Genomic DNA, 13,506 nt, shown 5'->3' with positions numbered 1-13,506 from the left:
GAGATAAGGAAGTATGTACAGGTCTACAGAAAAGGCACAAAACAAATCAATGCATGCTTGAGTTGTTTGCCAGAAGAGATGTGGGAATATTTGTGCAATACAAAAAATGCTGCAAAGTGATTTAAGGACACTGATTTCATGCAAAATTGAGGAAAGGAAAAGTTAAGATTAAATAAGCAGCACAGAGCAGCTGAGAAAACAAGTTGCTTTCCTATCTTCAGGGCTAACTTTCCACTTCTCAAAGAAGGCAAAATGATTCTTAGTCTACTTTCTGAGGTATAAATAGAGAAAGTGATAAAATGCGATTGTATAGATAATTTGATGAAGAGAAATTATGTAGTGAACTCCTTGGGATTTAAATGTGCAACTAATTGCACTTGTAAAGAAGCCCAGATCCTTGGCAAATATTTGCACGGGCGTCGTTTTTGACTTTTAAGATACAAGAGAAAGGTAGGTTGATGATGGCTACCCCTTCATATTGAGCTCTGCTTTAAATAATACGTAACTTATTCCTTAGATTTCTATAACCAACCTGTCTTCATCATCACTGCTGCTTATGTCATCGTATTCCAAATGAATTGGCTTATTCATTGCTTCCAAGCTTTGCTTTTGTTTAGATGGCGTTCCAGGTAAGGATTTAGTTGAAACTGACATCTCGGTAAGTCTTGATGTGAGCGAAACAGGACATAGACTTTGGCATGTGGGAGCATGTTGCTCTTTTAAAGAAGGATACAAATCTCTCTCCATTAATTGTTCTGTTCTTTCTGTAGTAGGAATGGGGGGCTCTAGAATGATAACATTTTTATCCTTTGATTCTAAGTTATTACAGCCTCTTTTTGAACAAACAAAAAAAGGTCTAGTAATCTGAGATCCAACAAAGTTACACAGCTGGTTCTTTGTATCTTTGAATTCCAAATGATAAGGTTCAGTAGACGGTCTGTTGTACTCAGAATCTACATCTGGGTGTTGTTCTTTTGAAAAGATTTCCAAGGAGCAACTATCTAGACTGCTGGGTTTTTCTGCTGATACATTATTAGACAGTGGACAGGAGTATGTAGGTACTTCTCGGATTGTAGAAATTCTTGGAAGAAATAAGCTGTCACTTGAGCATTTGTTAAGTCCAAGTGTGTCCTACCAGACATAAAGAAGAAATTTATCAATTCATCAGTTGCTATAAACTAGTAATATGTATGTCACTGAATTCCACTTTCCGGGGGAAGAACAATGAGAGGCATTAATACATCCTTGACCTGCTTGAGGATTTCCTCACAGCAGCTGATTGGGAAGAGAATGTTGGACAAGATCTGATTAAGCCAAATACAGCTGTCCTCTAGAATACTAACAGCATCATTGGCAAGAATGTCTTCCCATGACATGCTTTGTGTTAAGTAACTTGTCTTGTAACTAATTGTGAAATTAAGTGTTTACTGAGACACTTGGTCTACCCCAACATGTGGGAGGGGGCATTCTGCTCCCTTTCGCCTTTCAGCTCCAATCCAATAATTGTGAAATATATATTTTCGCAAAAAATTAAGATTCCATAAGAATGGCCACAATACAATAAATCTTTTTAAGAATTAATTTACTTAATATTAACTGAATATATTTAGCCATTGACCATCATGAATGCTACAACAATACAATATCGTACATACTATTCTTTCTTGGTACTAAATAATTAGTACCAAGCAAAATGTATTCCACTCATTATCCAATACTTTACAACTTTTAATAGGCTCTTTAATCTTGTCTTTCCAAGTTCTTCCTAACAATATTCTGCATTCTAAAGATCCTCTCTTATTTTCTTAATATGGCCTATCAATGCAAAAATTTTATTTGATGCATTTTAAGCAGATGTTACTATTCATTTGGTGAACAATCAAGTTAATAACCCACGTCAGATTAACATGAAGTATCTGATTTAGCATGGGAAAAAATGTCATGCATAAGTCACTCCTTACTTGTTTCATCTTATCCTCCTCCAAATGGAAAGCTACTTTATCCGTTAAGCTGTAATGTAGCTGTTGCAGATTTTTGTCATTTCCTGTTTGGAAAAAAATACTTTTATTTACTGATGCTGATACACTTACCCGTTTCTCAAAAAAGGGTAAATATGGATTTTGTTTAAATCTGATTTCACTGTTAATACATTTGAGAAATTGAATAATTTATAGGCATCTCTTTAATTTTAATTAGTTAAGATAACTTTACTAATTTATTCCCAAGGGATAAAAATGGGTTAAGATGTCATTCTAATTGTGACTTCAATTATGGTCTTAAATCAAGCACTACCTGTATGTACAAATCATACATAAAGTTTTAAAGATCAACATTTAATTGAAACCAGAACTTTTCTTGCTGGAATGAATGGACCATCAATTAGAAAAAAAGTCATGGAAAATTATGTACAAAAATTGGAAGATTCTGAAATAAATCACAACAGAGGAATGGTTGATGAAGATGACAGAACTAGCAGAGATGGCAAAACTAACTTGTTTGATTAGAGAAAAATCAATATATCTTTATCACTGACTAGAAACTGTTTATGGACTTTTTGTCAGGAAAAAAACCAAAAATGTGATTTATGGGTTGAAGATTATAAACAGTAGCTTATTGAAAAGAAAATTATGAAGTAACCTTAAAAAGAGTGTAAAATATAAATGCATTGATAATCGGTCAAAAAGATCTGAAGTTGCTTCTTTATCATCTTTTTATTTATTTCTATTTTCTTTCATTTTCTCTTATTCACAGTTCTTTATTTTCTGTTTCTTTTCTAATATTGCTTTGTTAAAATTTTCTTCATTAAAATTATATTTTAAAATATAAGTATATTAAAGAGGTTTGATCCTAGAGAATGAATGAGAATCAAATTGTACAATGAATATACAAGGAAAAAATGGATTGAGAGAAAGGGGGGGGAATAATGGGAGGAGTTCATGGAATCCTTAAGAAGAGACCGATGAAAAGTATGAAGAATAAAAAGTAGAATGTGAAGTTGTACAGAGATGTGATGGAAGCAAGGGTGGTTTATGGAATGGTGATGCTCAAATTATTCCACATTGCCTCTAATACTGGGAAAGGTGGAAGAAAAGAGAAAAAGTAGAAAAAAGGACAACCAGGAGCAAGGTGAATAGACTATCCATGTGGTTACTAAAAATTGATGACAACTTAATGTCACAGTCAAGAAATGGTAAATGATGTAAATTGGATGTAACCCTTTGCTATCATGCCTATCATATCTTTTGCTGATTATTTCTTACTTTTTTTCTGTTTTTCCATAACTGCTTTCATCAAAAGAAAATAACGCAATGGGGATTTCTACATTCTTATGGAAAATTTGTATGGCAACAAATGTAAAGTGGCAACAAAGTCCAATTCTTACATAGCTCTCCAAATTATTTTTATAACTATGGAAGATAAAAAATAGATCAGTTCATGTTCATAATTTGTCTTACTACTTGAATTCTAAGATCTGAAGAATACAGGATAGAATTAAGAAATCCAGTACAAAAGTTTTTTCTTTTCTTTTCTTAGTGCAGTAGAAAAGCTGGGCCTGGTAAATTATATGCTTAAAAATTCAAGTTATGTTCTTTACCATAACCTATTATAAATTCAAAGTCTCCAAGGAAATTGACATTAAGGAGCTAATTCAGGATGACTAAAAAGAATTTGAAGCTGGAAAAAAATGACCCAAATAAGAAACTGACCAAAGCCTAAAACCAAACCCCAAGTATAATTCAAAGAAAAACTGCACAGGAATCCTGGAGCACATGTAAACATCATAGAAATTGAAAATTAATATCTTATAATAGCAGTCCTATCATTACATTGATTACTACCAGGCAATATAACATTTCAATATTTCAATCTGCTTTAACCTGCCTTCAAGTCCGTTTTTACTCCTGGCAACTGCCTGGGCTAGTCCCTGCAGTCTTCTTGCCAAGATTTTAGAATTGGTTTGCCATTACCACCTCCTTAGAGTTGAGAGAGAATGACCGGCCCAAAATCAGGCTGCTGGTTTTATAACTAAAATAAAACTAGAACTCAGGGTCTCCTGGTTTTTAGTTTGTTGCTTTAATTACTATACCAAATTCTCTAGTTATCTTAACAAATATCTTATTCTTTAGTTATCTTAACAAATATCTTAGCAAAGAATGTAGTAAAATATGTTCAGGGTGAACTATCAGGTTCTGCAGGATGACTGTTAAGTCCAAGAAGTCTGGGCAATGGCCTAAGGGGATCCTACAATCTGTTGGGATCTTCGAATGAGGGATTTTTCAGGACAGATGTTGGAGGAAATCCTTAAACTCCAAGTAGCTTCCCTTAGTCTTCATTTTCTTTTATTCATATCCTGCCTTTCATTTAATAGATTATGGCAACATATAGAAGACTCTCCCATATTTTTCCCATCAACAATAACCTTGTGAGCAAAGATGTCCGCAAGATACCCTCAAAAAAGTCAAGAGGCCACAAGGGTACAATTGAAGCTGCCCCTTTTTTTAAATCTGCGCTGCATTAAAAACAGAACTCTGATGATACCATTATGCCAATCAACTTGACTTTTTCAACCATACAATTCTGCCTGCATGGTATGCTGGATCGATGGAGAATGATTGCTGAAATGCAGCCATTGAGCCTTCTATGACTGCAATTATTTTTTTTCAGGCATATTGATAAGCTTTCTTCCCAAGTTAAAAGTCCATCAAAGATTATTAGATTGAAGAAAAATGAAGATGATTTAGTTTTTATTTTCTATGTTACTCTGTTATGGCAAACTGAATACCAGAAGTAAGGGCAAATATCCATATCAAGGAGCAGGAATTTGCAAACAAAAAGACCCCACAAATGTTACTCTTGACATTTTTTGTCATTTTCCATTTTCCCTCCTATCTAACTTACCTAGTGAAGTCGTTGGAAAACAATGGCATTTTCCACAATGCTCCCAAATGCCAGACGCGTTGATGTGGGAACGCTTTCTGGAAGTCCTCAAGGCCCAGCATTGCTTGCTTGATTGGTGGCTTCTGAGAAGACGATGTCTTTGTGCGTGATGATCTTCATGTCTATATAATGAAATCTACAAATTAATATTATGTCATTCGAACATCCTTCAAGCTCACATTTCATTACAAATATTTAGGACTGCTTTGCTTGCCAAACTTCAGTAATCCAGAAAAAATAAAGAATATTCTTTCCTGTACAGTTTGTCTCAACAGGGAAAAAATTACGTTCAGTGTAACCGACCGTAATGTTCAACAATCAGCTAATTAAATTTAACTGTTGTGAACTTTAAAAATGCCAGAAAATATCCTACTTGAAACAAATGAAATTATATCTCATTAAAATGTTCAATTTTTATTCCTACTTTCAAATCTCCTTAATGATATAATCTGTTTTGCCTGATTTAAATTGGTTGTGCTGAAAAGCAAGTTCTGTCTTTGGAGATTTCTATATAATTTTAACCATGTCTAATATGACTTTTTTTTTTCCTGCTACAGAAAAATTTTCAGCTACCAGTACACAAGCCTCATGATTTTATCCAACCTCAGCAAGCCTTTTTTGTAATGGTTTTTGCATCAACTTTAAACTTTGGGAGAGATAAAATCATTTTTTTCAAATACCAGCATTTCAATCCCACAATGATCAAATGTAGAAACAAAAAATGTCCTATTTGATGCTTTCAGTATTAAATATCTGTTCTTTCTTCCCTGTCTGCATTCCCTTTTTCCTACTATGGTAATATGTCCATTATGATTTTTTTGCAAGCAAAGAAAGAAAAAAGATGTAGAGTGATCAAATAAGAATACAGGTAGTCCTCAATTTACAACAGTTCATTTAGTGACCGTTCAAAGTTACAACGGCACTAAAAAAAGTGACTTATGACCATTTTTCACACTTACAACCTTTCTAGCATCCCCATGATCATGTGATCAAAATTCAGATGCTTGGCAACTGGTTCATACTTAGACCGTTGCTGTTTCCCAAGGTCATGTGATCCCCTTTTGTGACCACCTGATAAGCAAAATCAATGGGGAAGCCAGATTCACTTAACCATGTTACTAACTTAACAACTGCAGTGATTCATTTAACAACTGTAGCAAACATTGGTTGTAAAATGGGGCAAAACTCACTTAAATGTCTCACTTAACAACAGAAATTTTGGGCTCAATTGTGGTCGTAAGTAGAGGACTACCTGTAATATGTTGGAGGGAGCATTTTATTTTCCTGGAGAGAGGTCCAATCTGTAAAAAAACCATTGAATTTTTTGTAGTTTTTAACAGAAAGAACGTTTAACTACAGAAAATGCAATATATATAACTAGCTGGCTACAATATATTCTACCAAGAGAAGTTCAAGAAAAGTATGATTAGGGAACAAAGGCAGGAAAGAAACTCTTGACATTAGCTACCTTGTAAACAAAGAGGAGACAAAGCAACAAATGTGAAGGCAGAGGAATTTCCTAATTCTTTAATCATGGGTTAAAGCAAAAGCTAAAACTTAATTACTTATAGCACAAGTAGGATAGCATTTTTGTTATGATGTGCAGGTTATAGTATTGAAGATGTCTGTCCCATTCCCTGTTGACATCAATAGGTGATGAAGACTGAGATATGACTGACATCTGAAGTCACAACGTAATAGTTAATCCAGGAACTTAATTTAAGTCTTTTAAACCTTAGTAGATTACTTTTGTTAGTGTCAGTACTACTGTTGCACGATCCATGTAAGTGTCCTACTTCTTTCTAAAATAAAATTTTGAAAAATTCTCCTCACAAAGCCTTTCCACCGTATCGTTCAGTTATGAATGTTTTTCATAATCAAAGAAAAATTGTTTTTCTAAGACTTAAGACTAAACCCCCATTTCTTACCTCTTGGGGTTGATCTTCACTTTTATCCTTTTTAAGTTTCTCTTTTCTCTCCTTTTGTAAAATTTTTCTTTTTTCTTTTCTAGTTCTGGGATGCTTTTGGAAACCTCCTGAGCACCAGTATTTAAAAAGTACTTCTGTGAATGCAAAAAATGAATAACATTGCATGACAAAAATCAAAATGTAGACAGCAGCACACAACATGAAAATAGTGGAACAGTTTGTCTCCTCTCAAAAGAATGTTGGATGTAGTTGTGATTGTTTTATTATGTGCTTCGTTACCGTTTTGTATTTGGTATTTATATATTGTATTGTTTATTGTAAAGACTTTTTTCCCTTCTTTGATTTCTTCTTTGTTCTTATGTTGTATACCACCCAGAGTCATAGTGGTTGACTTGGGCAGCCTTATAAATCTTATAAATAAAGAAAACATCTCCATCTTATGACAGCAACCATGGCACTACAATTATAATGCCAGAAAAGACACATTTATTCTTTCAATTTTTAAATATGTTTTCTTTTATTCTAATTACAGAACATATTATTTATAAATATCTCATTTTTGCAAAGGAATGAGAATGGTTCTCTGCTTTCCAGAAGAGCACCCAGAGGATCAGAACCATGGGAATCTGTCTTCCCAGTGCTACACATCATCTTCTGAAGTGGCTGCAAACTGATTGTGGAAGAAATGGGGTATTCAAAGGCATTTCTAATGTGGCAGGAGACTAATTTCTCTAACCACAGACAGTTCACAGAGTGTTTTTGAGATAGATAAATTCAGAGACAGCATCACTAATCTCCCTTCTGGCAAATTAGAGTTGGGTGGCTAATGAATTTAAGATGATCGGGATCGTGATGATAAATACATAACCTTTGTGGCAACATATTCTCAAAATTCCAAGAAAGATTACCTACATTGTTCTAACCTAATGGTTCAACCCATAATCATCACACTGAATCCACAATCTTCAAATCTATTACTAATAAAGTGGTATAACACTTCTTAACAACCATTCCCATTTTATTTTAAAACTAAATCAACAGCATTCCTCTATCTAGGAACTGGAAAAGCATAAAGCCATTACCTTCTCTGTTTCATGCCTTTGTGGAGAAGAGACCAGTGTTTGGGGTTTTTCAATTCCCCAGCCTTTCCTAGCAGCCTTCCCGTGGCTTTTCATTTTGCAGATGGACTGTCCACATTTTGAAATGAAGTTTTCATTCATATACAAAGAAGAATATGCAGAATCTTTCATTTCCTTTTGCTCAATAGGAAGTGGGAGGCTTCTTGACAAGCAACACCAAGTCAGCTGAGGCTCCGCATTTAGAGTTGGGAAGGATAGATTCAGACTTGGTATTTGTAAGTTTCCTGCATGAGATTCTATGCTTAATTGGGGCCGAGAGCAAATCTCCTTTGGTTGAGTGCACAGCACATGACAATAAAGCATATTGGAAGAGTGGCAAAGACATTTTGGACTGCTAACTGAACAGGTGGGCAAGTTTTCAAGTCCTGGTAAAGGGTTAGTCTCCAATTGCCATTCCTTGACTTCCTTTTCGCTACTATCACACAAAACTGCCCTTTCCACCAATGAAGAGAGTGAAATTACTGAACTCTTTGCTGATTGTATTAACTTTAAGGCTGAATTTTGCCTAGTCATGTCTGATGATAAGAAAAGCCCTCCTGTATAAATTGTGGTAAAGCATACTTTCCTCCCAGGAATGTGTGATGTGCAAGAAACTATACATTCATCCTCTTTTGTTGTCAATCTTTGATCATCTAAGTTGTCTTTACTGTCTCCTTTACTTGTATCTTTAACTTTCCTGCTTGCACTTTGAAAATGACATTTTTGATCTACCATGGTTGCAATTGTTGTTGCTTCAAGAAGAGTTGGTGCAGGAGCTACCAAGGGTGTCCATGTTGTGTGCAAGTCCCATTTTAGCTCTTTTCTTCTGGCTGGATGCCTCAGATCCAACTGCAAAGGGCACAAAGTTACATCAATGGAATTACTATCAAGTAGTTTATTTTTACAAGCAGGATATGGGGAAATGGTTGAGCTGCTTGGCAATGAAACATATGGTATATTTTCTGGCTCTCTTGTAAGAAACAATGGCACACCTATATTGTTTCCTTCTTGTGAATATTTTAAGATGTACTTTGGAAGAAAATCGTTTTTCTTTAGATGAGAAATCACTTGATTTCTTACCACATGCTGAGTGTGGGTTGGTGCTGAGTCTATACAGTTTGATAATTCTTCTGTTGCTGTGCGAGATGCGAATTTTTTTATTGCAAACAAATTACTGGTGTGTTCCTCTGTTACATCAGTCTTGAATTGTTCAGGAAATGTGGTTGCAGATATACTTGCTGTATCTGTTAGACTTACAATACAATCCCTATCATTAGATACTGTTATAGAATGTTGGATTTCTTCCTCACATTCCATACTGCTACCTGAAGCAGGTGTTCCTACCATTACTGTCCATTTTTTCCCCTTAGCTGAGTCCTTTGCTGATTCTGCAGCAACTATGTTAAGATTATAACAGTCTATCAGTTTCACAACCAACTCGGTTGAACTACTATTTTTAAATGTTATATTTTCCATGTTTTTCAGTTTATCCACCTTAGGCTTCTTCCTTTCTGAGGGTAACTTCTGAGATTCATACGCCAGCTCACTGGTGTTGCACTGTGGTGCCGATAAAGCTGTGTGTCCAAGGTGGGCAGTTTCTTTCCCCCTGCATCCTTTTCTATTAGCTGCAGTATCCTCGTATTTTTGTACACATTCAGTAATGTGTCCATGTGCATCTTCTAAGTCATGATCATGCCGAGTAGCAAAGTTCAGCTGAGTTTCCTTAAAGTGGACTTTCAATTCACAGCCTTTACTTAAAGGCAAAGCTTTACTATTGCCACTCTGGTTGTGTTTTGAAACATGGAAGTCTCTGCATCGATGTTCAACAGATGACGTTTCACTTGCCATGCTGTGTTGTTCACAATCACCAACTGAACACAAGGTTTCTCTTAATTCTGCCAATTGTCCTGAATTCTCCTGAGAAAAAGTAGGGTGACCAACAGGGTTAGTTTTGGAATGACTTTCCAATGTGTCAGGATTTGCTTTTGCAATACCATCTACTAATGATGAAATTACGTTTCCAGTTTCAGAGCTTCGGCCTTCTCTCGACAATGTAACTTCCTTCCCACAGGCAGTTTCCTTGGTATCTGAATAAATGTTTGAAACATTTGTTAAATGACCTTTTTGTTTTTTGGTTGGTTGACTGCTTTTCACCTTCTGATAAATTTTCTTAAATGTCTCATCCCCATAAACTTGCCATTTTTCCTGAGAAAACATTTTTAATTTTCTCTGACTGGGTTTCTTATTCTTGCTGTTCACTCCTTCCACCCCAGCTTCAGATTTCTGTTTACCTTTTTTCTCCTCTAAAGAGGGCGAAGATTCAGTCATATAATTTAATGGCACATCATCTACTGCCACCTGTCTAACAAGTGCCCGGGGGTGGCTGTTAAGAACATTTGTCATATTTGTGTCTAAATTGCTGCTATGCAACAAGCCAGAAAAACCTACATCTGGGGATACTCTAGTGAAAGAAGACAATTTTGAACTATCTGCCTGATCCTGCATCTTCTTTGTACTCTCAATAAAAGGCAGGGAGTTACTTCTTGTAACAGGCACACAGTCAATTGTTGTTGAGAATTGAGTGGGAACTGAGTGAAAAAACAATGGTTTAGTCTTTTCCGCAGGAGTGAAGATAGATTTGGCTGAGCGCAGAGAAATATTCTTTTTCTTGCTGATGTCCAGAGGCCGTATATCAAAATGGAATGAGTCTTTGTACATGTAAGGCATTGGCAAATCAATGCTTCCTTGTTTGGATAGAACCGTTTTCCTGGGCCTAACACTGTCCAACTGGGTGTCATCCACAACTGCTTTATTATGAGATATTAGCCTTGAGATATGCTCTTCCAACCTTTTTTTCTCCAGGGTTACAGCTCCTGTTGCTTTCTCAGTTGAATCTACTTTTGAGAAACTGTAAGTCATGCATTTACTGGTGACAGCTGCATCATCTTCTGACTCTGTGCTATGTTCGCAAAGACTGTGCAGGAAGCCAGGTGAGGGTGTCTGATGTTCCACACTATCAGAGCGTGACAGATAACCAGAGTCGGTGCTCTCGCACTTTTTTAGCTTGGTGTCCACAGATCTGCTGTTCCATAGCTTCTCTGAATACAGAGCTTGCTGTCTCTGTAGCTGACTATGTTTGCTTCCTGTTGGAGACCTCTGATCCTGGATCTTCTTTCTCTGAGGTAGATCTGTGGCGTCTCTGGCGCTCTCTTTTTCAAAGACATTCTGATTTATTTCTCCATGGCAGGAGTTACCCGTTTTTATCTTCTGACTTTCCGAAACAGGGAGCGTTTCCAATAACGAAGTAGCAAGAATATGTTTGTCACTGGGCTCTGAAGCAGCAGATGTAATCCTGGCACTTGGCTGGACATCATTTTTATCATGAGATTCTATGGTGGGGGAGGACGCAACTATCTCGGTCAGCTTCTCATTCTCTTCTAATAGACTACTGATATCAGATTCTGAAGGCACCCTGGCATTATTGACATGGGTCTGAGTTCTCCTGTGTTTATACAGATTGCTTTGAGTTTTAAACGCAATGCCACATGTTGTACATGGAAAAGGCCTCTCACCTGTATGTGATCGCATATGTTTCTCAAGGACACTTGGCTTCAGACAGTCACGCCCACAATGTTTACACAGGTACTTCCCAGAACCTTTGGCCTTCCCTGGGCTTCCAGCTGATGCACCTGGAGAAGAACTTTGTGGCAAAAGTGAAAAATGACTAACTATGTTTATTGTACTGGGTTGCTTCTGAATGATTGCCTGAAGTTGATCTGTCCCTTTCGAATGCAAAAGTGGATTGAGGATTAAAGGTAAATTACTATTGTCTATGTTGATATTTGTCTGGACTCTGGAAAGTTTATGGTTTGATTGAACAGGCTGATAAAAAGGAATAGTTAGCGCTTTTAAATAAACAGTTTGAGCAAGTGCTTGTTCTGGCTGAAGAATCATGGGACTCAGCAAGAGATCTGATGCTGTTGGAATGGCCTGAAGGCAGGAGAGCTGAACTGGTGGGTCTTCTAAGGAAACAGGTGGACAAGGAAATCTCTGGTCCTCCATTTCCTTTAGATGTTCCAACACTGTATTTGGGCCTATCTGTGGGAAACAAAGAACATCTACATTTGAAATCTGAACACATTTTCCTCACTTCCAGAAATAGGTCAGGGCTACACTGATGCCAAGTCACTATATGGGAACATATTAACCAATATATAAATTCATCCGTGATGAGATTTTTTAAAAGTATTTTCTTTCAAAAGTCATCACAGGCATACAAATTATTATCTAATACACATTTCTACATACGGTATTTTTCAGAGTATAAGACACACCTTTTTTTTTTTTTTTTTAGACAAACACACATACAATGTATTTTCTTTGAACAGAGTATTTGGCCGGTTCACAAATTTAAACAGTGTTTAGTCATTTCAATTAAATTTACAATTTTTATATTTCCTTTTTGCCATATTTATTCCTCATCTATTTTTTTAAAAAACCAATATTACCCTTCATCCTCATCTCTAATCCTAATCAAATTCAATTTTTCCCTTCTGTTCTATATTATACCCCTTCCCATTGTCATCTATTTTTATATCCATCCTCACATTGGTTAATTATGTAATATTACAATTGTTTAATACAAATTCAACATTTTAATATAAGTCAATTAGTTATATAACTATCTTTTTTGTATATTAATCAATATGAACATGAATATTCCAATTATTTCCATGCAATCCAATTTCTTACAAATCAATTAATTATATTTACCAATAATAATAAACCAAATAATTTTCCCCATATATTCCTCCAAACCACAACTTAACCATTTCTGCTTCCAACACAATATACAATTAATAGTATCTCAATTATTACAATTCCCTAGTTAAATAGAGCTTTCCCCTTATGTTACTCATTTTCACATCTTAAACTCTCCCAATAACCCAAATAGTTTTGCCCATATAATCCTCCAAATCACAATTTAATCATTTCTACTTTCATCACAATATATAATTAAAAATATTTCAATTGTTACAATTTCCCTAAATTTAAAAATGTTCTAGCTGTTATCCAAGCTACAATTTAATCCTTTTTACTTTCACCACCATATACCATTAAAGATATTTCAATTGTTACAGTTTTTACTAATTCATATTTCTAAAAAAATAAAAAATTATCGTCTAGATTTCAAAAATACAAAGAAAAATATTCTAATTATTATTCATTTCATTTTTACAATCATGATTTCCCATTTATTTCTTACCACTATTCATATTTCAATTCTAAATATGTATAACATCTTTCTCTTTCATTTCTTTTTCTTTTTCTCCCTTCCCATTTTTATTTTTGCCTTTTTCTTTCTCCTTCTTTTCTTTTGTGTTTTAAAATCTTGAACTCTCCTCTTTTGTCCTAAATTTCCCATTGTTTGAACCTCACCTTTTTTGGTGAGGAAAAAGAAGAAAAAGAAATCTTCCTCTGCCTCTGCCTAATTTTGCGACTAACAGCCAAGAGCATGCTTT

General features: G+C 35.3%; 1 protein-coding gene across 1 annotated transcript in view; it reads right to left on the bottom strand.

Moving 5' to 3' along the window:
• Positions 1–513: 513 nt before the first annotated feature.
• The window catches only part of ZNF831 (zinc finger protein 831), a 64,803-nt gene continuing 51,810 nt past the window's right edge, over positions 514–13,506 (bottom strand). The window contains 5 exon segments of the mRNA XM_070940098.1: positions 514–1,131; positions 1,962–2,044; positions 4,900–5,060; positions 6,867–7,000; positions 7,949–12,078. Of these exon segments, the coding sequence (XP_070796199.1) occupies positions 514–1,131; positions 1,962–2,044; positions 4,900–5,060; positions 6,867–7,000; positions 7,949–12,078 (5,126 nt within the window).

The sequence above is a fragment of the Pituophis catenifer genome, unplaced genomic scaffold (assembly GCF_029215685.1).
Source record: "Pituophis catenifer annectens isolate HBS135680 unplaced genomic scaffold, rPitCat1.0.hap2 SCAF_3, whole genome shotgun sequence".
Classification (NCBI taxonomy): domain Eukaryota; kingdom Metazoa; phylum Chordata; class Lepidosauria; order Squamata; family Colubridae; genus Pituophis; species Pituophis catenifer.
The sequence above is the reverse complement of the archived record's forward strand: the minus strand, read 5'-3'. Positions and strand labels throughout refer to the sequence as shown.